This window comes from Lutra lutra, chromosome 1 (assembly GCF_902655055.1).
Source record: "Lutra lutra chromosome 1, mLutLut1.2, whole genome shotgun sequence".
Lineage (NCBI taxonomy): Eukaryota > Metazoa > Chordata > Mammalia > Carnivora > Mustelidae > Lutra > Lutra lutra.
This window is the reverse complement of record NC_062278.1, coordinates 121,804,997-121,832,434: the sequence shown is the minus strand read 5'-3', so window position 1 is coordinate 121,832,434 and position 27,438 is coordinate 121,804,997. Positions and strand designations below refer to the sequence as shown.

At 46.7% G+C, this 27,438-nt stretch overlaps 1 protein-coding gene across 25 annotated transcripts in view; it reads left to right on the top strand.

The window, feature by feature from the left end:
* Positions 1 to 27,438, top strand: part of KALRN (kalirin RhoGEF kinase) — a 675,882-nt gene that overhangs the window by 178,307 nt on the left and 470,137 nt on the right. For all 25 annotated transcript variants that reach the window (XM_047734954.1, XM_047734936.1, XM_047734961.1 and 22 more), the window contains exons 2-3: positions 10,497 to 10,571; positions 17,579 to 17,693. In XM_047734954.1, coding sequence (XP_047590910.1) covers positions 10,497 to 10,571; positions 17,579 to 17,693 — 190 coding nt within the window. The remainder of the gene's footprint in view (positions 1 to 10,496; positions 10,572 to 17,578; positions 17,694 to 27,438) is intronic.

Sequence of the window (27,438 nt, the reverse complement as noted above, 5' to 3'; positions counted from 1 at the left end):
CCTGTCTGGTCTAGAACCTTGCTGAGGATCCCATAACCCTTTGTCTCTCTTCTAGATACTGCTTTTTCAATTTTTAAACAATGTCTGAGAGCTTGAGTTTTATCATCCCTTTGGTATTTTCTGAATATTTGGTATTTTCTGAACATTTGTCTCTTGCATGTAACTCTATCTTTGTATTTCTTATATGATATTAAAATTACATGTTGATTTGCCCAATTCACCCCCTAGACTAAAAGTCCTACAGAGTCAGGAACTCTACATTTTGTATCATTTTACCCACAGAGATTGGAACTCTGCCTGAAACATATATGTGCTCAATAAATATTTGTCAGAATGAATTGGGTAGTGTTTAGATACCCAAGGTAATAACCTAAGGAAAGATTTAAAAATCACTTAAAACTCTAGGAATTTTTCCATGGCCAATCCATCTACCACAAATATGACTAACCAGAAAACATAGTATTGGGATCCATAAGGAGTTTATGCTGTCTCATTTCCATGGGAGGGGAATGTGTGTGTGTGTGTGTGTGTGCATGTGTGTGTATATGTGTATGATGTGCTCAGACCTTTCTTGGCTACTGCAATTATTTAAAAATAGTATCAAAACAAGTCTTTTTATTCTCTCCAGTAATCTCTCCGTGTCTGTGTGCCTTCAACACGTCTTCGTATTTGTTTATTTCTCTGATATATCTTAATATCTCTTTCATCTCTGACTTTTTCCCATTCGGTTCATATATCCTAGGACTGGCTGGACAGCAGTCACTCTGAGCAGCAACTGGGCAACTAGCTCAGGACCAAGGACAGCAGCATACATGTCCTTGAAGTGGGAGGAGGTGCTTTAGTTTGCTGAACTTTATTCAATAATATGACCTTGGGGTGTAGTTTTCTCACCTGTCAGGCTGCTCTTGCAATTCTACAATCCTGGTCGTTACTCTGGCCCTAGGTGTTTCGTGTCTGTGATGGACCTGTGTCCGGTCTGTGCCCACTCCGTCCCTGTGGCATTGCTTCCACTGATGGGTAGTAAGACTAGGGCAAGGATGGCACAGCTCTGGAGTCAGAAAGTCTGGAGGTAGGAGTGGAGAAAAGCTCTGCGCTGAGATGAGAGGAACTGATTTAGGAGCTGCCTATGAGGGTCTCCTGCTCTGAGTTTTGCAGTCAGCTTTTGCTGCTTTACTGCTACCTGCATTTCCAGCTCTGGGGAGCAGGGCAGAGTGGGGGGTTAGTGAGTAGGTACAGCACCATTTTGTGTTTGCATACCTACTGTTCCACAGTGACAGAGGCCATAGCTGGATTTTCAGATCAATAATTTCATCTCTAACCTGAAGTCATTTCCTGATTAAATTAAAATTCAAATACACACACTGGGGAAGAGGGAAAGGGACTGAGAGTGAGGGTCCCAAGGACTGAGCCTTCTATATGTCTGAACCACAGTACACACTTTCTGCCTCCACCTCTGAATATCTCTGTAACTCTCTCTAAATATATAAGCAAATATACTGAATGTTTTTTTTTTAAAGATTTTATTTATTTATTTGACAGAGAGAGAGATCACAAGTAGACAGAGAGTCAGGCAGAGAGAGGGGAAGGGAAGCAGGCTCCCTGCTGAGCAGAGAGCCCGATGCGGGACTCGATCCCAGGACCCCGAGATCATGACCTGAGCCGAAGGCAGCGGCTTAACCCACTGAGCCACCCAGGCGCCCCTAAATATACTGAATGTTTAACAGTTGATTCATATTCATCACTGACTAATTCACCACTGGCTAATGTTCTGTGTTACTTTGAGGACCCATTTAAGAGTAATACTCGGTGTAGCAAAAAGACAATAAATCTACCACCAACACTACTATCCATGAGGTACGAGCACTTTAAATAACCTAGTCTGTTAGCAAAGATTCAGTTTTTAAAAAGTGATGGTCAGACATAATCTCTTCTGAAGTGGCCATTTTCTTATATCCAGAGAACACTGAATGTTGTCAAGCTTTCCAGGGAAGGAGGGAGTGAGGGAGGGTGAGTGAGTGAGCCTGTGTGTGTGGCAGCTGAGGTCTCAACTCAGCTAATATTAAATCTTGTGAAGAATAAACAGAAACGGTTTGCTCATTAGCTGGGCTTAGAGAGGTGTTACCCACATGTGTAAAGTGCTAATTATTAGTGATCTTTAACGCAGCTAATTTAGCAACGGTGTTACAAATTTCTGCTCTTCAAAAGTAGCCCATTAGCCAGGGCTTTATATCTAATATTAACTTTAGAAAGTTAATATTGAAATTGGCCACAATTAGAGTTCATGTGGAAGCCCGAGAGAGAGAAAGATGAAGATGGGGGTAGAAACAGGCAGGGCGAAGGACCAGGGTAGGAAGAGGCACAGCAGCCAGTGGGTGCTGTTGGTTGTTGGTGTGGAGGGCACTGTGGCACTGGGGGGGAATAAGAATCTGTCCTGAGTTGTTCCTAAGCTGTGTGCTTAGAGATAAGCCTCCAGATCACCCCCCCCCCCCCGGACCCCAGAGCTTAGGGTCTCCAGAGGGATCCAGATAGAGCGGCAGAGATGGCACAACAGTGAGGGGCCTGCCACGTGACATACAGAGAAGGAGGAACCAGCCCAGCCTGGGCAGGAGAGGAGGCATTGGGGAAGACACCCTGGACAAGATACACGGCTCAGTAGAACATAGGGCAGGAAACAGTCATTGTGGGGAGTGACGGACAAGTGCGTGTCAGACTTTGGAGAAAGTAGATATTGCTTTTCCCGGGTGGAATGACTGGCCAGTCTGGCCCCTGTCCTCTCAAGTCCCTGACTGCTGTGTCATGTTGCATGAGACCTAGTCAACTGGCTTGGAAAAGCTTAGTGTTTAGCCTTTACCAATAGAGGAGCCCATGTTTTTGTTTCCCTCCCCTCTCCCTTTTTGCATCGAAATCAGATTAGCTGAGGCTTGTGAACATCCTTCTGATAGAAGTGCCAGGGAGGAGCTGAGTTCTGCTAGGAGAGAGGGAGCTAGCGGCTGATGCTGCTTGGGCTGGCTTGGCGCTCGCAGGTGTCCGTGGTGAGGGATGGTGGCTTCCGGCAGCCGGCCTCAGTGTGGGTGGACAGATCCGCAGGTGGGGGAGAGGCAGGTGGATCTCTACACCATGCTATGTGTTCTGTTGCTGACACAAAGCTGCCCAGCCTCCTTCTCTGCCAGATTGATTTCTTCCTGTCAGTGCGCGCTTCCTGCCTCAGTGGCAGTTGCTTTAACTAGAGCTCCAAGGGACTTATTTATAGTCGCTGGAGGAGTTTTCCAACAGCCAGTTTCCTCAATTTCCTCAATAGCTCATTAGCATCTGTAAAGAGGAGAGGAGACATTCACCTCCATCTGCCTCTGTGTGTGTGTGTGTGTTAGTACAGGAAAAGACATGAAGGAGAGAAGGGACAGTGAGGGGAATGGAGATCATTGCCTCTGTTTACCAATGACTTCCTTCCCAACCCCAGGTGCCCTCCTGGGGCATTGCCCATCTAGTCCCTACACAGAAGGGACCATGTCCTTAAGTTTCTTTCCTCTATCATTCAGTTCCATGTTGAATTTTCATGGGGTCTTACTCAAACTCCCAGCCTCCTATTGGCCTCTCAGGTACCTCACAAACAAGCATGGTTCCTGCTTCTCTTGGACTTCAGGAGAAGATAAAAAGAGATAAAGTTCTAGTGCCCCCAGCCATCACATTCTTTTTTTTTTTTTTTTAAGATTTTATTTATTTATTTGACAGAGAGAGAGAGAGAGATCACAGGTAGGCAGAGAGGCAGACAGAGAGAGGGGGAAGCAGGCTCACTGCTGAGCAGAGAGCCCGATGCGGGGCTCGATCCCAGGACCCTGAGATCACGACCTGAGCCGAAGGCAGAGGCTTAACCCACTGAGCCACCCAGGCGCCCCCAGCCCTCACATTCTAGCACCCAGTTCAGCAAGGGTCACATGTCCCATCTTCCCCCAGCTCCTTACACAGTAGAATGTGACATGAAGTTTACAGTCAGAGCCTGCTGGTTCCAGCTCTTTTCTGGAACCACAGCCTTCCTTTTGGACCAGCCAGGTGCCACCCGGCTCTGGCCTGTGTGGTGATGCAGTCCCAGCTCTCTGAGCTTCTGAAGGCACTTGCAGCCACATCTTTGCTGTTGCCTTCCCAGGAACCTGCCCTGTTGAGATATCCAGACAGAGTGCGATCAGAGAGCCCAACTACCACCTCCATGCCCTCCTTTCCATCACTCCCTAACCCTGCTTTACTGTTTAGCCTGCATACTCTCCCCATCTCTGGCACATGCCCTGTTCACCCCATCTTCTCTGCCTTGGCATATGCTGCTTGCCACTGGGACACCATTCTATGGCCCTATCCTTACTCGAACCCTGGTTCAAAGACCACCTCCTTGCTTCCTACTCACCACTTTTACTCTCCGTCTTCTTAGGATTGTGCATACTAATTGTCAGTCCAGTATTTCTGGAGTCTCTTTTGCATGATAGGCACTGTGCTAAGTGCAGGGCAAAGAGTAAGACATGGTCCCTACCCCAGGGTGTCGGAATCCGTTAATGGTGAGTAGAATGAAAACATGGAAATGACTTTCAGGAGAGAGAGAGAATACAAGGTGTAGTCAGGGATGACTCAACTGGACGGGAAGGTCAGGGAAACTACACAGAAGTAATGATGGATTTGGGAGGGATAAAAGAGGTAAAATCAGCAGAACCAAGCAACTGAACTGGTATTTGGGGTATAGGAGTGGGAGGAGTCTAGGAGGCCTCCCATGTTTCTGTTTGGGTAAGTTAGTGGGTAGTGGCAGTAATAATCAGGATATAGGGGATATAGGACAGCCAGGCTAGGACAGGGCAGGAGGGTCTTCATCAGAACCTCAGAACCAGAAGTTGTTTTTCCTCCAGAGTCTGGTAGCTTCTGGGTGTCAGGGGAAATGGGCACTAGGTATTTTACTGGGCTGAAAACTCTCAGAGGGCAGAAATTGGGTCTCCCCTCCTAGGAAGATGATTGCCTGAGATGAGCACTGTGTTCTCATTAGGTGTGGCGCTCTCTCGGGTGGGGACACCTCTCCTTCCCCTCTTTCTCATCCAGTATTGCCCCATGTTCAGGGCTTTGTACCCGTGGGTGGGAGTGCAGGTGCGATGAAGAGGCATGAACCTGACTGGCTCCTTGTCTTCCAGGGCATGGCAGAGATGGTTTCTTGGTCTTTAAATGTATGTATGATACTGAGAGCAGTTAGAGAAGACAGGGCTCTGAGGGTTGGGGTAGTGAGGAGATTTGTTGCGAAACTAAAATATCTGCTACATGAGGGACTGGGTTAAGCCATCAAAATCCTGAGCAGCTTGGACAGGTATTATTTATAACCACTCTGACTACCAAAAAACAAGACATGGTCCAGTCTCAGTGCCCTGGAGGGGAAACTCCTCTATCTCTCCCATAGCCTTTTTACTTCAGAGCTGAATCTGGGTGATGGGTTCCAGGAAAGTGGCTGAGTCTTTGGGATTGTTGGGTGGTGGCAAGGGGGTCTTCCCGTGGTGGAGGTGGGAGGGGTGATGAGCAGCTCTAGATTAGATTTGAGAGGTTCTGTTTAGACTAGGCTAAAGGGTGCTTGTATCCATCTCTGCCTCTGAGGCAGCTCTGAAATCGAAGACAGATGTTGGTGTATAGATCTTCCACAAATGCACCATGCATACGAATCACTGGGGTTTCTTGTTAAAATGCAGGTTCTGATTCTGCAGTCTGGGGTAGGGCCTAGATTATGCATCTCTAGGAAGATTCTAGTTGGTAGGGGAGGCTTGTTACTTTGAGTAGGAAAGCTTTAGGATGCACCTTTCCTTTGAGTTCCCTTGCATTCTGTACAGGTGACGTCCTCTCTCTGATAACAGCTCGCTGTCCTATCTGCATACCTGTCCATCTCTGCCTGCAAGCCCCCTGGAGAGTGGGGTCCCTTGCTTATTTATCTAAGAACCACCATGCCTAACGTAAGGCCTAACACATAATAGGTGCTCAATGAAGAACTGATGGAAGAATGGCTGTGGAAATAGGAAACAGTCCCAATTATACCCAAACTAAGGCTCAGCCTCATGAGCTCTTAGAACTCTCAGCTGAAACCACTTGTCTCCTGTGTAGCAGCTCAGTGAGTCAGGGCCACTCTGATCAAGGCTTCCATGCTGGACACACTGGCATGGAGGGGGAAAATGAGGTGGAGACCTACCTGAGCACGGGTGACACAGGGTCAGGCCCAATCAAGGCAATGAGATAATATTAAAATACTTCCACAGTCACTTCTCAGTAAGTGCACATTAAGGGGGTATGGCTGAGAACCGAAAAGAAATAAAGAACAATCCATGGGCACCCTGGTGGCTTGCACCTCCAGTTGCTCAAAACTTAGCTGCTGGTGTCTTTACTTGTAGAAATCAGCACTGCTTTCTAGAGGAGCCTAGCATGGGGCACAAGGCACACAGCTGCCCTGGGATCCTCCCTGCCATCCTGGAACTGTGAAACAACAGACGGAGGACCTCTGACACCAGGGCCAGTCCCGCTGTTGCCACGCGGGGTCCTGCAGAGGCTGGGAGCCAGGGTAAGGGAGAGGGGAGCTTTGCCGCGTGGGGAAGGCTGACTAGGAAGAGGTCAAGGGGAGCAGGCAGCAGCAACGTAAGCACAGCACATTTGGAGAGAGGACATGGCAGAAGTGGGGCTCAGAGAAGTCCCACGCTGGAGACCCGGGGGAGGTGGCTGTGGTAATTTTTACTTCCCTAATAGATGCGGAGCATTTCAACTTTGCTAATTAACCGAACAGCAGGCTCGTAATTCTGACAGCAGCAGGACACAAATGGGGTGGGATTAGTGTTGAATGCCTTTGTCCTTAAGAGAAAGCAGGAAACTCACCTTGGGTCAGGTTCCTGAGGGTGCCCTCCGGTTCTTTTTTTTTTTTTTTTCCTACAGTGACTCCAAAGAGCACAGGGGCTTTTATTTCTTCTCGGTCTTTCTTTAGCTCTAGCAAGGGGGCTGCTGTTTCAACAGGCTTTCCTTTTAAGGGGGGAAGCTGATCTACGGTGGGTCTAGAATTTGTAGGGTCATGGTGCTATTATCAAATATACTTTGTTCAGAGATAGCAAGTGCAGGTCAGGTCTGCCTGCTGCCTCTGAGGTATGGGTGCCTCATAGAAGTTCTTCCATCACTAGCCTTCCGTTTTGGTAACTTGGGCTGTTCATAAAATGGGCTGATGTGTCTTCGGCATCCCGACCCTGAAACTGATTCCTGGGAAAGCATGCCCTGAGAGGCCAGAGAAGAGTTGTTTATCTTCCCAAAGCACATTGAACCTTGCTGGGAGTTTGTTTCCAGCACTTTCTCTCAAAGCATATTGATCTGATAATCTGAGGATCTTAAAGGCCAATAAATATGAAGAAAAGGTTTAAAAAGCCTCAAACTATCAGAGCTGACTGGGACCCTGGAGATCGTCTATGTGGATCACCAGCCCTTGGTGTGACAGATGAGGCCACTGACCATGCGCATGTCACTTGAGAAATGGTTACCATTTCATTCATTTCTTTATCCTTTCATCAAATATTTATTAAACATTTTCTATGAGGCTGCCCAGACATGTACCTGATAGTGAAAACATGTTGCTATTTCATTGGTCCTGTTTGAGTTAGTGTTCAATGGACTTCTCCTTTATTATATATCCCGACAGCTGGCTTCACAGGGGCCAGGGGGAATTGATACATAGGACCCTCAGCCAGTGCAAATAGGTTTTCTACTCAAGGTCACCAATTTCTGAGCTGCTGGGCTAATTAGTTTAGCTCTACTTGGCTTTACATAATGCAAATATTGTTGAAAAGTTGTTTGTAATTCAATTTTTGGCAAATGAAAAACTAATTCAAACCATTAGGGCACCTTTTATTTAAAGAAACCCTGGAGCAAATCCGTTTATAATGTGAAAAATCTTGTTGTTGTTGGAAACGATTATCCCCTAGTTAAGGATTTTGTAAATCTAGACACTTTAGGTTTTCTTATGGTAGGCTCACAACCTGGGAGGTAGTTCAGCTGTGGTCTAAACCAGATGGGGGAAGACTCTGGCCTGGGAAGAGGAAGCCTTGGGAATCTTAGACCAGACCAACCCAAGATACTGAAATTTACTTGGGCCAATGGCCAATGGTTGCAAGCTGCCGGGACAAGCCACTGCCTTTCTCTCAGGCCCTGGAGTCTGGAGGGGAGAAGGAAGAGGTGGGGCATGATGGGTGGGGTGTGAGGGATGGAATTCAGTGCTCCCTCTAGCTCTCCCTCCACAGGTAGGAGCCATGAGGGGGTAGGATAGGAAATCTTATGCTTCCATTATAATGAATTCCAAGGTCTTCCTTAATGTCTGGGGACTTCGTGGAATTAGAGCCGTATTATATACTTTAAGGGAGGTGGGGGAGAGGAAGAGCAGTGGAAAAAATAGGACAGGTGTTTTGAAGAAAAGAGGGTTATGTCATTCTTGTCAAATCTCATTCGTTTGGGCCTTCCTCTTTTTGAACTCATAAAAAATCTGGAAGCAGACAGGACTGAAGTTTAACTTTTCTTATTAAAATTTTTTCCTATAGAAATGAAGGTGTATGTAGTGATAGAGAGGAGAATGTTTTAAAACTGATGTATACAAAGATGTATTTCATATATGAAAATAGGCTGTTTTAATGCAGAGGTGTCCTTTTACACAAACAACTCATGCACCAGCTAAAGATGATCCTTGTCTAGTTGGTAAAGCTGGATTGGACTCTCCCCTGCCGAGGAAGCTGAAACATCTTACTGCATGAATTAGGAAAAACAAAAACAAAACCAAAAAACAACCTATGTGTCTATTTGTAAATTCTATAATAATTTATATGGATTCTAAGTGGTTTCTAGTAGTGAGATTTAATAGTTTCTTTGTTGGGACATAAGGTCAGAGTGTAAAGATCTGTACAAACAATGCTTATCATTAGAGATTTGTTGTTGTTGTTGTTGTGTTATGTTTTTCTTCTTCTTTGGCCCACGTTCTTCTCAAAATGAGCCTTTTACTGGGTTATTCCAGCATTAGGTCCTGTGGGCCAGCAAAGGGGAGTGACTGATGAATGAAAAGGCTCACTGTCTTCATGAGGTGAAAAAAATGAAGAAGAAATAGGTGAAATGGTCAGCGACACTTTGGGAATTTGTCTGGGGTTAAGGCATAACCCGCGACCACGGCAGACTGGCATTCTGAAGACACATCTCTCCTCTTCTTTGGTTGAGTGTGCAACTGGCTCATTTCCCTTCCCTAGGCCAGTGATTGTAACCCTGCGCTGTTGCCAGAATTCCCAGGCGAGTCTCGAAGCAGTCAGGGTTTAGAGGTTGAGACAGCCCTGAGTGGGGACCATCTTCCCAGTTCGTTTCTCTGCAGATTATCTGATTGGGACCACAAGGGAATAAGCCATGCAGAGAAAGGCACCTGAGCGGTTGCCGGTGGTCCTGGTTCTGTTACACTGAGCTGACGCAGAACCTCCTCTCTTCCGGTGTCCCTGCGTGTGATGTCCCTGGTGGTGATCCACAGCAGAGATCCCAGTTATGGCTCACAGGGTGTGGGCTGGCTCTCCCTGAGAGTCTTTGTGGGGTGCTTGGGCTAAATGTAAGGCTGCAGTGGGCTGGCTGCGGTTTTATGTGTATGTGTGTGTGTGTGCGCACGCGGGGGCTTCTCTTCCCACGTGCCTTGTACTCGTACCAGGCTGGGTTGTCCTTTGAGGCTATTGTTTCTCCAGGCACATCATTATTTTCCATTCTATGTGAGCCCCAGACCTCTGCCTCCAACCCTCTAATAGGAAGTCAGCTGGACCCCAGAAGGGACTCTGCAGCTGAGAAGGGAGATTTAGGCAGAGAATGAGTTGCTAAAGAAGGGAGTGCATTTCCTTCCCAGGAGACTGGTGTCTCCCCACCTCCTGTCTGTTGTGGACTGCTGAGGGTGACATTGAGGGGGAGGAGGAAGAAGGGTTATTGCATTCAATTTTGCTTCCCACTTAGGGATATGATGGTTTACTTTTACAGTTTGTACAATGAAAACTTAAGAGTCCCTGTGCCAGGTAGAGGAAAGGCAAAAACAATTACTTAGGGTATTGTGGTCCATCCTGATATTAATTAACCTGTTCCATTGGTGTTTACTGAGTGTACCAGACACCATGCTAGGCAAAGAGGTACAAAGTGGCTTTTAAAAAGCCCCGTCGTCAAGTTGCCCACAGCAGCAGGGCTGTGGCCGTTGCCTGCAAGGCACGGAACTTTGTATGTGTGGTGGGGGCAATCTGGACTGTCCTCTCCCTGAAGGGACACCCGTGTGGCCTGGCATCATGTGGAAGTGTCCTCTGTGTTGTGGACCTTCTCCTGTTCCATTGGTTCCACTGGGCTGGGCTGTAGCACCTGAACAAGGCACAACTTTGTGGCGCGTGATGGGGTTGGGGTGCTGAGGGAAGTACCCAGGGATTCAGCCATCTGACCTCTTTCATCCCAATTCCTTCTGTTTTGTCATCCCACAGGGTCTTTTCGGAATGATGGTTTGAAAGCTTCTGATGTCCTTCCCATCCTAAAGGAAAAAGTGGCCTTCGTGTCTGGTGAGTGTCGGTGGAACTTTGCTCTGTAAGGGACCTGGAAGAGTGTGTGGGTGCACATGCATCTAGACAGTTGCTTCGTGGTGTGTGAGAGAAGTTGTGGCAGGGGTGTGCGGCACTCGGCGTGGCTGGCTGCATCCTTGCTCCAGAGCAGACAGAAAGAGGAGAGGGGGCACTGACCCAGAGCTGGGTGCTCTGGAGGACACTCACAACCATGGCTGGGAGCCTCTTACCGGCACCCCCACACATACACCTGACCTCCCAACCCCTTCCTGGCCAGTCAGGTCCCTCATGGGCCACTGAGGTCCCTATGGAAAATGCTCTAGCTGGAGGAGTCTGTTTACCTCACACACTCCCAGAGGTTTTATTTGGATTCACCTCTGAGTGGATCAGATAGGAGAGGATAATTTTTTCTGGCTCCTCTTTATCTCTCCTTCCTTGCAAAGGGAACTCAATTAAGTGTTTGTATCTATTTATTTTTCTGAATAATGGCTTCCAAATATTTATTTCCGACTTTTCTCTCCAACCTATCTTGTGCACCTGGATCTTTTAATGTCTGATTCAGGGGTCAGCAAACTATAGCCTGTGAGCCAGCCACCTGTGTTTTTTTTTTTTTTTTAAAGATTTTATTTATTTATTTGACAGACAGAGATCACAAGTAGGCAGAGAGGCAGGCAGAGAGAGAGGGGGAAGCAGGCTCTCCGCTGAACAGAGAGCCTCATGTGGGGCTCGATCCCAGGACCCTGGGATCATGACCCGAGCCGAAGGCAGAGGCTTTAACCCACTGAGCCACCCAGGCGCCCCCAGCCACCTGTTTTTGTAGGTAAAATTTGATTGGAACACAGCCATGTGCATTTGTTTAGGTAGTATTTGTGTCCTATTGCTGTGTCTTACTGCTGTGTAACAAGTTACCACAAATTTGGTAGCGTTCAGCAATAGAAATGTATTCTCTCATGGTTCTGGAGGCCAGAAATCCAAAAGCAGTTTACTGGTCTGAAACCAAGGTGTCAGCAGGTCTGTGCTGTCTCCAGAGGCTCTTAGGAGAGAATTCGCCTCTTGCCTCTTCCAGCTTCTGGTGGCTTCTGGCATTCCTTGGTTTGTGGCCATGTCACTCCCATCTCTGCCTCTTTGGTGCCATTGCCTTTCCCTCTTCTGTCTGCATCAGATTTCCGTCTGCCTCCCTCTAATGAGGATACCTGTAACTGCATTTAGGGCCTTCTCGTATAACCCAGGGTAATCTTCCCATCTCAGGATCCTTGAATAGTCACAGCTAGAGACTCTTTTTTCCAAATAGGCTAACATTTATGGGTTCCAGGGATTAGGACCTGATATTTTGGGGGGCCACTGTTCAGCCTGCTATAGGCAGTGTCAATGGCTTCTTGCTAACTACAATAGCAGAGTTGAGTGATTTCCTCAGAGCCCAGAAGGCCATAAGTTTAAAGTACTTACTATCCGGACCTTTAAGAAGAGTTTGGTGGCCTGTGATGTAACTGAAGGCAAGCTACTGGAGCACCGGCCATCACTGTGGATGCTAGTTCCTGAGCTCCATCGTAGGCCTCCATTATAGAATCTCCCACAGGGGCTGGGGTAAGGGCAATGACCACCAAGGATCACATTTAAAGAAATATACCCAAGTGCTCATGCCTTGTGGATTGAGCATTTATCTCCGGGTGATCCTGATGGTCCACAAGGAGTAGTGGTAGGATCACAGGGAAGGAATGAGTATTGTCTCACAGTGTATGGCTTCACTCCAGAGCTGCTGCTGGCCTGGCTGGTGGGCAATAGACAAAATGGAGAGAAGGGAGAGAGAGGAGGTGGTTTGGGGAGGAGAAACCAAGCAGCGGGTGTCTCCTGCCTATTGAGAAGGAAGATGAGAGACTGATGATGATTCGGAATGTGGAGGTAGGAGGTGAGGGCAAAATATGCAATGGGAGTATATGAGGTACAGAATGCACTCCTTGTTATTATTAGTAGTATTAATAGTGATACTAGTGTTGCTGTTGCTGTGAGATGACATTGGCTGAGAAGCTGTCTTTCCACAGGAGTGTTAGGTGCTTACGTATCTTATCAGGTAGTGAACCCCTGTCCCTGAAGATGCTGAAGCCCAGGCTGAATAGCCCCTTGGTGGGACCACATGGCAGTGATTTTGGTATGGGTAGAGGTGTGGGTAAGACAACCTCTGAAGCCTTTGCACACTTGGATCAGAGTGCTTGCTGGACATGTGGGAGGACCCTGTGGGGAAGTCCTGAGAGCCACTGGGCAGCCCTAGGCCCCCGACTTTTGCTGCTGCCCATAGCCTGACTCCAGGATGTGACCCATAGCCCTCTATTGTGTGCTCTCTACTCCCAAGCAGAGCCCAATCCTATCTTTTCTTCTTTTTCTTAATGGCTCTGATTCTCATTTAACTTGATGTCCCTCCTGTCCGCTTGGTATCCCGCTAATCCTCCCATGTCTCCTGTGCCTGAACTTCCTCTACTGGCCCTGATTTACTCACATTTTTTTCCGGCTTGAGCAAAGTTCCCACTTTGCCTCCTCTAAGAAGCCTTTCTGGCTTTAATGCTGAGCCTCTGAACACCATCCTATTCTGCATCAGTCCAGGACCTATGATTGCACATGCAGTACACATGAGAACCCTTGTTTGATCGTTCAGCTGGAGCCCTGAGGCCAGGCCCAGCCAGCCCTAGAAAAGACCTTCCCAACTATAAAGAGTTGTCCTAAGGGAGCACACAGAATCAATGTGCCAGGAAGATGGTCCAGCATGAGGCAGGTAGAAGTTTCCCAGAGCAGGAGCAAGGGGGCTGGGGCATGCAGTTCACTCCCTTATACTAATGTGGGCTGAGCAGCCCAGGGTACATCTTATTCATCTATGCACAGTGCCAGGAGCTTTTGGGCTTAGGGAACATTGCCTTTCCATGCCCAGGAAGGATGCTGAGGATGTGAGGGAAACGGCTGGCTGCATGTGGAAAACAAACAAACAAACAAACAAAAAACAGAAATAAGAAACAAACCAATAAAGCCTCTTATAACCTGAACTTTTAAAAGAAAAAAACGTAAGAATAAAACAAAACAAAGAAACCCAGAATTGAAGAATGCATTGTTGCAGTTGCATTTCTTTCTGTGAAGGAAGGTGGTAAGCAGAGAAACAAACTCTGTTGGTTGTGCCCACCCCTGTCTGCTAGTCCCCCCAGTGTGGCCAGGGCAAAGGGAAGTGTGCTGCCATGGGAACACACATTTGGAAGAATGCAGTGAGTGTAGCTCCCCAGCTTCTGTGTGTGGGCGTGTGCACGTGTGTGTGACAGGCTCTGTGGCTGTGCCTCAGGGAGCCTCTGTCGTTCCAGCTTGGCCATTCTGCTCTGCATTCACAGCCTGTGTGCCTCCCTTTGCCCTCTCTGGCTCCCTTTGAGTGCCTGCGCCTCCCACTCCCAGCACCCGTTTGTGCCTTTTATGCAAGCTGCTTGTATGGTGCTCATTTCACCTCTCTTGACTTTATGTGCAGTCACACCCTCCTCTCAGCCACCGCCTGATGTCCCTCTCTGCCTCCTTATCTCCTACCAACAGCATTATCTAGGCAGCTGCTGTAGCACGATTGCAGACCCTGAATCCATGTCTCCCAAAGTGTGTTCCATAGAACAACAGTTCTACCAGATGAGCCTCAAAAAAGAAAAAGGGGTTCTATAATCTGATGTTTGGGAAAGGCATATTATAGCTGCCTCATGGAGATTTGCCACGTTCATTAAAGCACATGTCTATTAAACACATGAAGCCATCTCCAAACTACAGAGTAACCTCATTCCCTTGGAAAAAATCATCCATTAACATCTCTCAGAACTACTGTCAGATGGACCAAACTTTGGTATAATTTCATCAATGTATTTTTCTTATTCCCACCCCCCCCCAACTCCCCACCTCTCCCAATTGCCCTAACTGGAGCCCCCTGAAAATTTTGAGCACCATTCCTCCTCTGGCTCAATCAGGGAAGGCTTAACTCCCCGTGCTTTAGCCTTTATCTCTTCCTCAACCCTGTCCTGCCCTGCCCCTATGCCTTCGAGAACATCAGACCATCCCTTCCTTTTTCTTCCTTTTTATCTCAGTCCTGTGGCTCCTGGCCCCAAAGCCTCTCACACATAGGCCCACAGCAGGAATGTCATGAGTGAAGGAGTGACCCTTGAGGACCCTGCCACCATCTGTATCATCTTTTCAAAACGTGGCTACTTTTGTAGCCACTTTTGTCTTGTACCGTCCCAGATCCACTTCCATAAGTCACACAGGCTTCAACAAGGGGTTCTTACTCTTCACCTCTGCTTATGACTCTCTGCAATTTCAGTGCTCATGTCAATAATCCATCAAATTCTACACCTTCATAGCTGTTCAGCCTTCTTTGTACCAAATTTTCTACCTCCTTACATTGGCCATGCATATGCAAGACCTTAACTTTGATATACGTGTCTATGGCCTTTGTTACCTTTGACCCTTTCTGATGTTTCCCTGTAAATTGGGAAAGGATGGATATCAGATGAGCAAAACATCTGCTGTCCCCTCTTCCTTGGGAGCTCATGATCCAGCAGGACATCTCCTACCTTTAGTGGGCCCTCCCCACTTGTGCATGCACTAGCTTTATCCTGCCTCCACTCAAGTTAGAACCTAACTTGGACACCATGGCTAGACCTTACAACAGAGCTCTCATGATGCCCCAGTTCCCTGTCTCATCTCTTTTTGCCCACCTCATGTACAGGCCTGATGTTCATTCTCTAGGGACGTTGGCCAGTGATAGTCTGCTCCCCTTTCTCCCAGTATCTCAAGCCTGTCCTGACTTGGTAGGTGGGCTAGTCTGCTATTTCACCTAAAGAACAGTGTCCCCCAGGCAGGCTGAGTTCCTCCCTCTCTTTACTTTATCTGTTTCCTCCTTCCTCTTTGAGTTCTGTCAGCATGCTTCAGAGAAGGAAGTAGGACCCCTCCGCTTGCATGGGCTCTGAGGCCTCTTTCTACCCATTGTCCCACTCTTTCCAGCACAATGACTATCTTTCTCTATGCTCCTTCCTGCTCCACTTCCTACATTCTTACATTCTTACAAGGTCATCTTCTTTCTGAAAAACCCCTGACTGATCCTACTGCCCAGTCTCCAATCTTTATCCATGCTTCCTGAAGGCCGGGGGTGTGGGTGGGGGCTGCACTGCCCCAGGCTTTTTCTCCTTCTTCCCTTCCTCTGCCATCTGGAACTTTCCCCAGCCATATTTATGATACTCTCCCTCCAAGGGCAGACCTGGCTCTAGCTCAGGAAGTACAGTGCCAGCAGTCCTCTAAACTCCTTATAGTAAGCCTTTGCTAATCAGATCAGCCTTGGCTCCCTATGTTCTTATGGGTCTACTGTATCCATGGAAGGTCAGGAAGAAAGGCAGCAACAGCAGTTAAAACCATCCAAGAATGAAAATCCTTAGGGTGGGTCAAGGCTAGAGAGGAAGGTTGAGGGTATGGGAGATGCTCCTAGCTTTTGGGAAACCTTCCATTTAATCCTTCTGCTTGGGAACGCAGTTGGGAAATGGGGATCCTTTCAAAGGCAGATGACTTGGGGGTGGCTATTCATACAAAAAGCCAGGCCTGTGGTATGGAGCTGGGGGTTCAGGTCCAACTCTGTGGTGTGTCTACATGAATCTGCTCCAGTGTGGGGCTGGGGATGATGGTGGTACCTGCTGAAACATTTTTTTCTTTTTCATCAAGGCAGATCTCTCAGTGACCCTGATCTTGTTTGATCCTTTTCTCTTGCCAGTCTTCTCATTTCCTCTTCAGGAGTATCCTGGAATGGTTTGGATTTTGTTTGTCAAGTCTCCCTTCTGTCTTTATGGCTTCTAGACCCTACAACAGAGGGAAACATTATACTCGGACTTGGATGGGGACCCTGGGAGGCTCTGACTTCCCCTGGAATAGCTTCTTCTTCAGAGAGCGGAGCCTTAAACTTCTTTTCCAGAATTGGTGATGGCCATGCCAATGCCACCTCCTTCTTGTATTATATCCCTGTGGTCTCCACTCTGGAGGAAGTCTGGCAGCTGCTTGAGATGTGTTCAGGAGTCCGTGAACATGATGCAGAGGTTTTCTTTGTGTAATAATCAGGGCCTGTAAGGACAGACCTTAGCTTTGTCCCCTGTGACCCTCCTGAAAGCCTTGGTCCTACTTCCTAGTAATGCCCATTAAAGAATAAATTTTTAGAGGATAGAGTAATAGTGAATAGAAAGTTTAGAGAAAAAAATGAAAGAAAAAGCAACCATGCAAAATCTCAGCCTTCTAATAACAACAACAATCATCATTTCACTATACTCTCCTTCCTGGTTTTTAAAAATGTGGTATTTAGAAAACATTTATAATCATAGTGCGTACATATGCATTTGCAGTGATTAAGACCTTGAGCATCCTTGTTTCTGATAAAGGTTCCTGTGCTCCTCCAGCAGGAGTGACAGGTGGCACCTCAGGCAGGCAGACAGGCAGGGGTGGATCTTTGGCTGTGCAGAGAACACTTAATATCCTTTCTATGAATCTAAAACCCTCTCAGCAGTGGTGTCTTGGATGGATGCTTGAAGGGTTTCTCAGCAGGGTAGTCAGTTAATCCTGAGCCCTTCTACCTCACAGAGGTCTGTAAAGAGAAGTGAATTGAAGGTTAAATTTCCAGAGACTACAGCCCATTCAATAGCTTGTGTTCTCAGAAAGAGCAGTCATCACCTTCATTATCATCTCGCATTTGGAGAGGGCTTTACTTTTAAAGTGCTTCCCCCTTTTGCCAGCTCCTCAGTCCTCCCTGCCACCCTGTAAAAGGCTCATCAGTATTTTCATGTGCACTTTGCAGTGAGATATTAGAGAAGTCAAAAGACTTGACCAAGGTTACCCATGTTAACCACATCCAAACCCCATGCCCTTCACTTGACCAGTGACCGCATTTCTCCAGGCACTGTATTTCTGTTTCCTCTGTTCAGCACTCACGTTCTGGCTGGTTTTCCTAACAGCCCTCCTCTTCCTCCCTGCAGGGGGCCGTGATAAACGAGGCGGACCCATCCTGACCTTCCCTGCTCGCAGCAATCATGACAGAATAAGACAGGAAGACCTGCGGAAACTTGTGACCTATTTGGCCAGTGTGCCAAGGTAAGGTGAAGGGGAACGACCTGCTGGGGCAGGAGTGGGGCTGATGCAAGTGCGTTGGAATGAGGGCTTCATCCTGCCAGGGGCCTGGTTGTTTCTACGCTTGGAGTGGATGCTAATGATTCCTGGAACAACATCACGCAGAGTTCACCTTGTTCTCATCATTCCCATTGTTACTGCTGGGACCCACATGAATGGAGTGGGAACCCTGGGCAGAGGTGAGAACAAGGGCAGAGTCTGGAGCGGGAGGCACTGTGGCCTGGGGAGAAGGGTGGGAAGTTGCTGTTTTCCTTAGGGAAGCGGAAGTCTGGCTGATTCCACTCCCGCTTGTGCAATGGATTATCTTCAAAACCTCTGGCTTGTGAATGTGTTTATGGCTTTTGGAGTTTGGGGCAAATAACTGTACTAGTGTTCCACAGCTAGCTGCAGCCGTCTGCTCAGTCAAGGTCACACCTTTTCAGCAGGGTTAATATTGCCTCCAAGAGGGATGAAAATTGGTTGGGGGGGCTAGTGAAAACCTTGTTTTTTAATGTATTAAGCACAGATATATGTACTGTACCTAAAAATATGTACAGTATATTCATGGTATTAAAATTTTGCCAGGTGGGGGTGCCTGTATGGCTCAGTCAAGCATCAGACTCAGTTTCAGCTCAGGTCATGAGCTCAGGATCCTGGAATCGAGCCCCAGGGCATTGGGCCCCTGCTTAGTGAGGAGTTGGCTTGGGACTGTCTCTTTCTTCCTCTGCCCCTCTCCCTGCTCACGTGCTTTGTCTCTTTAAAATAAATAAATAAAAATCTTTTTTAAAAATTTCATTGGGTACGGCAATTAAAGAAAAAAAAAGCATTTAAAAGCTCATTTGGGGCAGGAACAATGATAATTTTAACAGGTTGAGAAACATTGGTTTCTGAGTGTTTCCAGATAGTGCTGGTCACATTGGTGGTAGAGAGACACGTTTTGAGGCCATGGCCTATATCTTCTAAGAAGGGAGAGGAGAGGCCTTTGTAGACTCAGATCACAGCATGTGAGAGCTGAAAGGGCGCTGGGAAGCAGCCTCGGCAACTATGTGTTGTGCTCCGCTTAGGAATTAGGGTCACTGGGGATGAGAGCTGCTCACAGGAATCCATGACAGTGGCTGGCCTAGAACTCTGCCCTCCTGACCCCTGCCCCGGGGCTCTCCCATCCTTGCCCTTGACCAGAAAAATTTCTGTTCTCTGCCATTTAGTGGAGCTGGAGCCTGTCAAGTGTTTGTCATGGCAAATAAGAAGTGGTACCTTGGGCTTTCTGAAACTTCTTCTTCTTATCTGTGCATTTTATAGGAGAATTAGTAAATTACAAAGAGGACCTCCATATTCAGCTCTGCCTCTGCTGGGAGACCTGGGATAATTGTTGAAAGTGCCGATTAGGGACACCCGGGTGGCTCAGTCAGTTAAACCTCTGCTTTTGGCTCAGGTCATAATCTCAGGGTCCTGGGATCGAGCCCCGCATTGGGCTCTCTGCTCAGCAAGAGGTCTGCTTCCCCTTCTGCCTTCCCTCCCCAGCCCCCAACTCATGCTCGCTCTCACTTGCTCTATCAAATAAATAAAATCTTTTAAAAAAAGAAAGTGCTGATTAGGTTCTTAAAGCAGGTATCCAATGAGGCAACTACTACATTTAAAAGTACTACGAGGGAGGGGTGCCTGGGTGGCTCATTGGTTAGGTGTCTGCCTTCAGCTCAGGTTGTGATTCCAGGGTCCTGGGATCGAGTCCCGTTTCAGGTTCCCTGCCCAGCAGGGAGCTGCTTCCCCCTCTCCCTCTGCCTGTTGCTCTGCCTGCTTGCGCTCTCTCTGTCAAGTAAATAAAATCTTCAAAAAAAATTTATAAACAAAAATAAAATAAAAAGTAAAAGTGCTACGAGGGAGACAAATGAAAGGGATTGATGGACAGTGATGGGTAGGTGGTACAGGGGATTGAAGAGCAGTCATCTAGGGCTTGGAGGATATTGATTAGAATTGGGAGAACCCCTGAAGGGCCCCCACAGAATGCTATGCACAAACAGATGTCAGATAGTCTGCTGGGAGTCAGAAGAGAGATAAAAGGTCTTAAGTTCCAATGAAAGGGATTTGGGTTATATCCGAAGAAAAATGTCTAAACTTTGAGTGGGGTCTTTGGATGAAGAATAGAATAGAATACTTTTTTTTTTTTTCCTGGAGATCTTTGTACAGAAGAAATATTCCCTTCTGTCTCAGAGGCAAGGAGATGGACTAAATCACCCATGACTGATGTAGGTAATTTAGCAATTTACTCATCTACGAGCTAAGCAGTTTTAAAAGCACCTTTCCCAAGTATACTACTAACAGGCATAAAGCCAGGCATTTTCTAAAGCAATTTACAAGAGAAGTTTTCATGGGGACCCATAATGAACTCTCAGTTCTCTTAGAGTCAGAAGAAATTGGGGTCCCAGGAAACATGAAGGGTGCATTTTTTCTTTCTGGTGTGTTTATCACATCCCTGCAGCTAATGCACACTTGCCTTCTAAAGAATAGAAGGTAAAAGTATTGGAAGAACACTTTTCTTCATTCTGATTTGTTCAGCAAGGATGGGACAAAATAGATGGGCAGCAATTAAAAAAGAGGGGGTAAAGGGGAATGAAACCCATGACGGCCCGAGAGGAAGGTTACAGTACCTTAACACTGAAGGAATATACTGGATGTGAGCTCTCTGCTTCTCAGAGGGTGGTCCCAGGCGTTGTGTCCCGTGCCCCTGAGAGGAAAAAAAAATGTTCTTCAAAGGTTCTGGCAGGTGGGAGGCAAGTGTCCTGTTGCCATCTTCAGTGAGAAGGATTGTTCTTGGAGAGACACCTGGGTGGCTCAGTCAGTTAAACATCTGCCTTCAGCTCAGGTCATGATCCCGGGGTCCTGGGATCAAGTCCCGCACTGGGCTCCTTGCTCAGAGAGGAGTCTGCTTCTCCCTTTGCCTGCCGCTCCCCCTGCTTGTGCTCTGTCTCTCTGTCTCTCTCTCTCTGACAAATAAATAAATAAAGTCTTAAAAAAAATTGTTTTTAGAGGCCAGCTACCTCTGTCCCAAGGGTCTTTGCTTACCAGGAGTGTGAGCACCTACAAGTGGCTAGTGGCAGAACTTACCAACTAGTCATGCCCACCCATCACTTCCTAATTCTGTTGGCCCCAAGTTCACATGTGACTGCTGTTGGAAACAAAATGTGGAACAGAATTGTTCCAAAGACAGTGAAGTCTGGGGAGGGAAACTGAAGAACTTTGCAGGTTAGATGGTTTTTGCCACTCTTCTGCTTAGCCATGGCTTTGGGAGAGAAGGGAAGCCATGAAAATGAACAGCAAGATCATGTTGATGATACTGATGAGAACAAATGACCTACTCAGGGTTCTGGCTCAGGAGGCTGAAAGACAGGCTCCTGTCGGGGAGGAGTGTGCTCTGCAGACTGGTATAATCATCCGTAGGTGATATTTGACATTCATTCTCTCATGAATTTATTCATTCTTTTTCTGTTTAACAAATATTTAGAGCCTCTACATGCCAGGCAGACCAAGCCTTCATGGTGAGCAGGAGGAGACATTTTGATAAAGTTAAGTAAAACCTGGGTATTTCCTACCCAGTGCAAACCAGTAGCCATTAAAGGGCAGTACACTATATGACTGTGCTGGTAGCACCTAAGATGGGCTGGCCAGCAGAAGACAAGACAGTAAGGACCAGCAGGTGATGAAAGAAGATCCCAGAATCTAAAGAACCAGTCATCTTGAGGCTAATTCTGGCACCATTCTAGAATGGATGATTAAACGGGTGGTTGTGGAAATTGAGAAATGAATGGGAAGAAATAGTCCCACTACTCTCTGTGAAGGCCAGGCCACTTTGGACCACTGCATTCAAGTCTGCAACATGGAACTCTGCCAGTCCATTTTATTTATTTATTTTTAAAGATTTTATTTATTTATTTGACAGACAGAGATCACAAGTAGGTAGAGAGGCAGGCAGAGAGAGAGGAAGGGAAGCAGGCTCCCTGCTGAGCAGAGAGCCCGATGCAGGGCTCGAACCCAGGACCCTGGGATGATGACCTGAACTGAAGGCAGAGGCTTTAACCCACTGAGCCACCCAGGCGCCCCTGCCAGTCCATTTTAAAAATAACATGGAGCCCTTAGAGTGTTGTCATGGGAACAGCATATTGAGGGGTCCACAAACTGTATCTCTGCAGGTGAAGGATTGGAGGATGTTTTCTGGCAGGAATGAAAATGGAAAGAAAGTGGTTCCTGACTTCAGAACTGCCCCAAAGGGAAGGGAGCAGTCATGGTTAGAGGTGGGGACTCAGGCAGGAAGAACCTGCCCACATGGGAGCTATCCAGCAGTCTTCCTGCTGCCTCTGGAGAAAGTGAGCTTCCTGTCAATAGAGATGGGGTGACAATTCTTCCATTCAACTGGAGGCTGGATTAGATAATTTCTAAGAGGCTTTCTTATCCTGAATTTTATGTTTCTATGTTACTGGGGGGAAAAAACATGTCATAAAATCTAGGACATCAAAACAGAGTATCGTCACTCCCACCAACATACACTTCTTTTCTCAGGCTCCCTAAATAAGTTGGGGCCTGGAATTTCACTTCATATGGTATCTACATCTGAAATCCTAAGAGAACTGCTTTCCAGTCCCCTTTGGACTCTGAGTGGGAATTTAGGGGGTGTCAGCTGGGACAAAGGATCATCCTGGACTGTGACAGTTTGGAATAGCCCTAGTTACACTCTTTTGGGATCTATCTTGGCCTGAGGTAAGTCCTTTCTAACTTCTCCTCATGCTCCTAACAGGTTTGAGCACCTAGGTTCTTCTCCACACTCTCTGTCATCTTCTTCTGAGGAATCACAGACTATCAGAGAGGGAAGAGGCCTGAAAAGTCTTCCAATTCAACTTGCTAATAACTCCATTTACTGAATTCAACAAATGTTTACTGAGTGCCTACTATGAGCCAGGGCCAAGATAGGCATCTTGGTGGGCTCTTGTGTTATCTTTTCTCACTGTCATCCATGCTATACTCAACTTACTTTTTTTTTAATCCTTCTGGTCTGCTATCTGCTTGCAGCTACTTTGTACATGAAAGGAAAAGAAAGGAAATACTCAGATACAATCAGCTGATGAATGTTCCTAGAAATTGAGAGCCAGGATAGAACATTTAGCCTGAGAGTAAATAATTGCCCAGGCAGAGCTCACAGTGTAGAAAACCTACCCCCTGTGATTACTGAGAGTTGACCAAATGCTTGAAATAGGAATTTCTAGGTAGCTAGTTAAAAAAAAAAAAAAAAAAAAAAAAAAAAAAGCCCTGGGTTACTTTTGTTGCATTGAATTTCTCCTCTTCATCGTCTTTATTATTCTGCCTTGTCATGACCATCTTTCTGCTGCTTCTGAGGGCACGAGTTGTTAGCCCCTTGATGTGTCTGCCACTTAATTCTGCTCTTAGCAGTGCAGCGAGATGCTAAGTGGTCTGGCAAGAAAGGCAGATACCATACTGGTGAGGAAAGATGACAAGAAATTAAGATGGGATATTCTGTAATGCCAGTCAAACCAAGGTGCCAATATTCACAGCCTATTATTTGATAACACTTGCTCTTATTCTACTGATTTCAGCAAGAGATAAATTGGGCTTATAGCCAGCCATGTCTCTATGCAGCCTCACCAGAAAGTTGAAATATGCAGAAAGAGCCAGAAAGACAGAAGATGAGAAGGTAAAAACTGCAAGGGTTTCCTCCCACTATCCTCAGCCTTAGAAAGCCCAAGCTATCCAAACTGTCATCACGAAATGTGTTTTATTGGAAGGGCCTGTGGCGATGGGTTGTTGGCATCCTGCCCTTTGTTCTAGAATCATCAATTAAAGGAGGATATGGGGAGTACTAACAGAAGGTCCAGAAATAGAACCAATGAGAATGTTGGCCTCAACTTACTCCTTTTCACATTCATTTTAAATTTGTTTTGTTGCTTATGTATAGAGGGTTTATTATTTCTGTTATAGTTCCCAGGTTCTATGCAAATTTGAGCAATAGTAGTTAAGTGTCCCTGTTGTTAAGCTGTGCGTCACTCAAGTCCTGAAGAGCAAATAGTGTTCCTCTCTGCTGCTGAGGAATGTGAAATCACACCAGTAACTCCCCTCATTAGTGATCACCTTCGTCAGAGCTGTGCAGACCTTCACAGCAAAGGGAAGAGAGGCATCCTAGGATAGAAGGCACGGCGGTTCAGATCCCAGCTCTGCCGCTTCTCAGTAAGGAAGCACACGGCCACCCAACCTGGGTGATCTGAGAAGAGTTTAATGAAGGCACAGTTTACAATCACGCAGATTTGGATTCCCCAGTATCCCAGGGCTAGAATCCGAGACATGGGAGATTTAACTACTTCTAGGCCTGAAGGAGCAAGGTGAGGAGCAGTTCCCAGAATCTGGAGGGTGACGGCTGTGTGAGAGGGCTGCCTGATCGGAGCTGTGGCCTTGGGTGATGCCATGATGGGCAGAAGGGGAATCTATACTTACTTCACTGTCCTCCCATTCTCTGACCTCCTGTCATTGTCATGGACTGAAGGCAGCCAGAGCTGGTGACATCGATGCAGTCCATGTGGGTCAGCCTCCCAGGGCATTGGGTTGAGGGGAGGGGATGGAGAATGGATTTGGAGGGGCAAAGGGAAGATATTTGGCACAAGATGAAACCTTGGGCATTATACTCAACATTTCTGGTCCAAAATTCTGATTTTTAATTTAGGATAAGAATGCCCATCTCAGGGGTGCCTGGGTGGCTCAGTGGGTTAAGCCTCTGCCTTCAGCTCAGGTCATGATCTCAGGGTCTTGGGATCGAGCCCCGCGTCGGGCTCTCTGCTCGGCGGGGAGCCTGCTTCCCTCTCTCTCTCTCTGCCTGCCTCTCTGCCTACTTGTGATCTCTCTCTCCCTCTGTCAAATAAATAAACAAAACCTTTAAAAAAAAAAAAAAAGAATGCCCATCTCACGAGAGTGTTGTAAAGAAATTATCTAGCAATCTCTCTGTAGCACCCAGGTGCCTGGTACTTCTTGGTCTGTTTCCTAAAGAAGAAGAACAGTAATAATAATAATAATAACAACAATAATAATTGTATATACACACATACATGTCTAGTAATTTTTGCTACATATTAAGGAATAGATATAATGTGTTTGTAAGTTACAAAGCATAATAATGAATGAACACCTGAGAGCCCACCCCCCAACTTCAGCAGCAGAGTATCATGTCTGCTTTTTTTAAAAAATATTTTATTTATTTATTTGACACAGAGAGATCACAAGTAGCAGAGAAGCAGGCAGACAGAGAAGGGGGAAGCAGGCTCCCCGCCGAGCAGAGAGCCCGATTCGGGGCTCGATCCCAGGACCCTGAGATCATGACCCGAGCCGAAGGCAGAGGCTTAACCCACTGAGCCACCCAGGTGCCCCTCATGTCTGCTTTTAAAGCTGCCTATGACTCCTCACCCCGATCCCCCTTAAATCCCCCAGAAACAACCACTGTTCTGAGTTTTGTTTATTCTTCTCTTGCTTTTTTTATATAGTTTAGCACATGTTTTCATAAACAGTATATTGTTTAGTTTTGCTTGTTTTTGAGTTTTATAAAAATGGTATCATACCATATGTAGTTCTCTTTGACAAGCTTTTTTGAACTACTGTGATATTCAGCAGGATGGATGAATTCTCTCAAATGTGATTTTGAGTGGCAAAAAATGCTTAATGCATCCAACCTCTGAAACTGATCTATTAAGTAATAAATAAATGCTAACCATTATTATTACTTTAACCTGCATTATTGAACAGTCAAGTGTTTTGCATGCATAACTTAATTCTCACAGCATGTTGAGGTGGGCGTGATTATTCCTCTTTTATATATGAGGGCCTGAAGCCTAAAGCTCCGAGAGGTTAGGTAGCTTGCCTATGGACACATAGCCAATATAACTTACAGCTGGTTAACAAGAAGTACAAGCTAGTTACCGAGACTTAACAAGAAGTACAGAATGTGTTAACATGTTCTAGTACCAGAGCTTGAACTGTTATCCACTGAAGAGATAAGGAGCCAGAATGAAAAGGAGGCCATGACAATGGCGTGCAGAGGACAGATCTGGGGATAGTAGGAAGGTCGATGCTGCAGGATAGACCACAGAATGGGTTGAAACAGGACAACGGAAGAGGGTGGTAAGGAGATAAGGGGGCAGACAGGTGTAATGAAGATGGGCAGCAATGATCTGTGCATCAAACCTGCTTTCTCTAAGGTTCTCTTTGGGTTCTAAGTGTGAGTGTACAGGTGGAAGAATGCAGATGGCGACTGCATCACTCCTGGGTTTCTGCTGGTTAAAGCAGCCATGGTGAGTGGAGTATGTGGGACAGTGCAGGTGACTGTGGGGGGTGCCTCGGACTTTCTCCCCTGGGTGTTTTTCTTACAGACTTGTAAATGTTCCTCATTTATGCTCATCTCATTTATGCTCATTATATCTCATTTATGCTTATCTGATGATGACTATCTGATGATAGTCAGCTAGGCTTTAGAGACCAAAGAACACAGAGATGTAGTGAAAATACAGAAGCACTTAGGACCATGGGAACTATTTAGAGAGATGAGTAAAAAACTATCAGTGGCAGGGACCATGCACGTGAAGCCTATTCTCTATTGTCCTCTAGAGACGGTGGTCCCACTCAGTTTCCCTGGGCCTGAGGCCTTTCTTTCGCTCTGCCACCTGTCCGGTTCATCTTCCGTGCTACTCTGGCAGCAGAAGCAGCATTCTGGCATTAGCATTCTGCTGATATGCATTTGGAAGCTGGTCCACTTCCCTGACCACACTTCCCTGCCATTGCTGGACTCAGCAGGTCTGGCCAGCACAGCCCTCTAGGGGCTGCAGGGCCAGAGGGGCTTGGGGAAACCCTGTGGAAAGCAACTATGGTGTGGAGGAGGCAGAGCAAGCCGTGATACTTCAAATGTAGAGACAAGCATTTGTGATTCCCTGGAGAACAATAACCTGAGGCGGAAACCATGTGGTCATGAAGTAGCTATGGGAAGCAGGCTTGGTTATTCCAGGAACCTGTGAATGCCTTTAGGTGATAAATCAAGGACCCAGCATTGGACAAAGCATTCCTGATGGAGAGAGGAATGTTGTTTGTCTTGCCCAGGCATCTTCACTGTAACCCTTGGAAGAACATAGAATCAGTGGGAGTGGAGCTAACAGTAGTGGACTAGCAGAGAAGAGGGAAAGACTAGAGAGCTCGAGGGAAAGTACCCGATCCTGGAAATGAGGCAGGGGGTTCCAGCCCAAGAAGAATGAACCCAGAAACTTCTGTTCTAGGAGAAGAAATGCTCATGGTTGCTGATGAATGTCCTCACCTGTAAAATAGGCGTGGGGTTACTAAGCACAACAATGGTGAGAATTACACGAGAACTCATGGACAGAGCCTAGGCCAGGACTTGGCACTCAGAAGGAGCTGATGGTAAACAGCAGGCCTTTCCTTTTCCTTGATGAAAAGTGGAGACCTTATTTTGGCACCTGTCCTTCCTTGCCCCTAGTACTGCTTTGCCAAAGTCAGGCTCTGGGAGATGGTTAAGATTAGGATAGAACTAGCAAGAATATCAGTGATAGCAGTGAGGTCAGAAACACTGAGCAGACTTAACAAGAAGTACAGGATGTGTTAACATGTATGCCTAGTAGTGTGATAAAGTCTTGACCTCTTTTATTAATTAGAAAACCATTTCTTTATTATAGAAAATACGTGC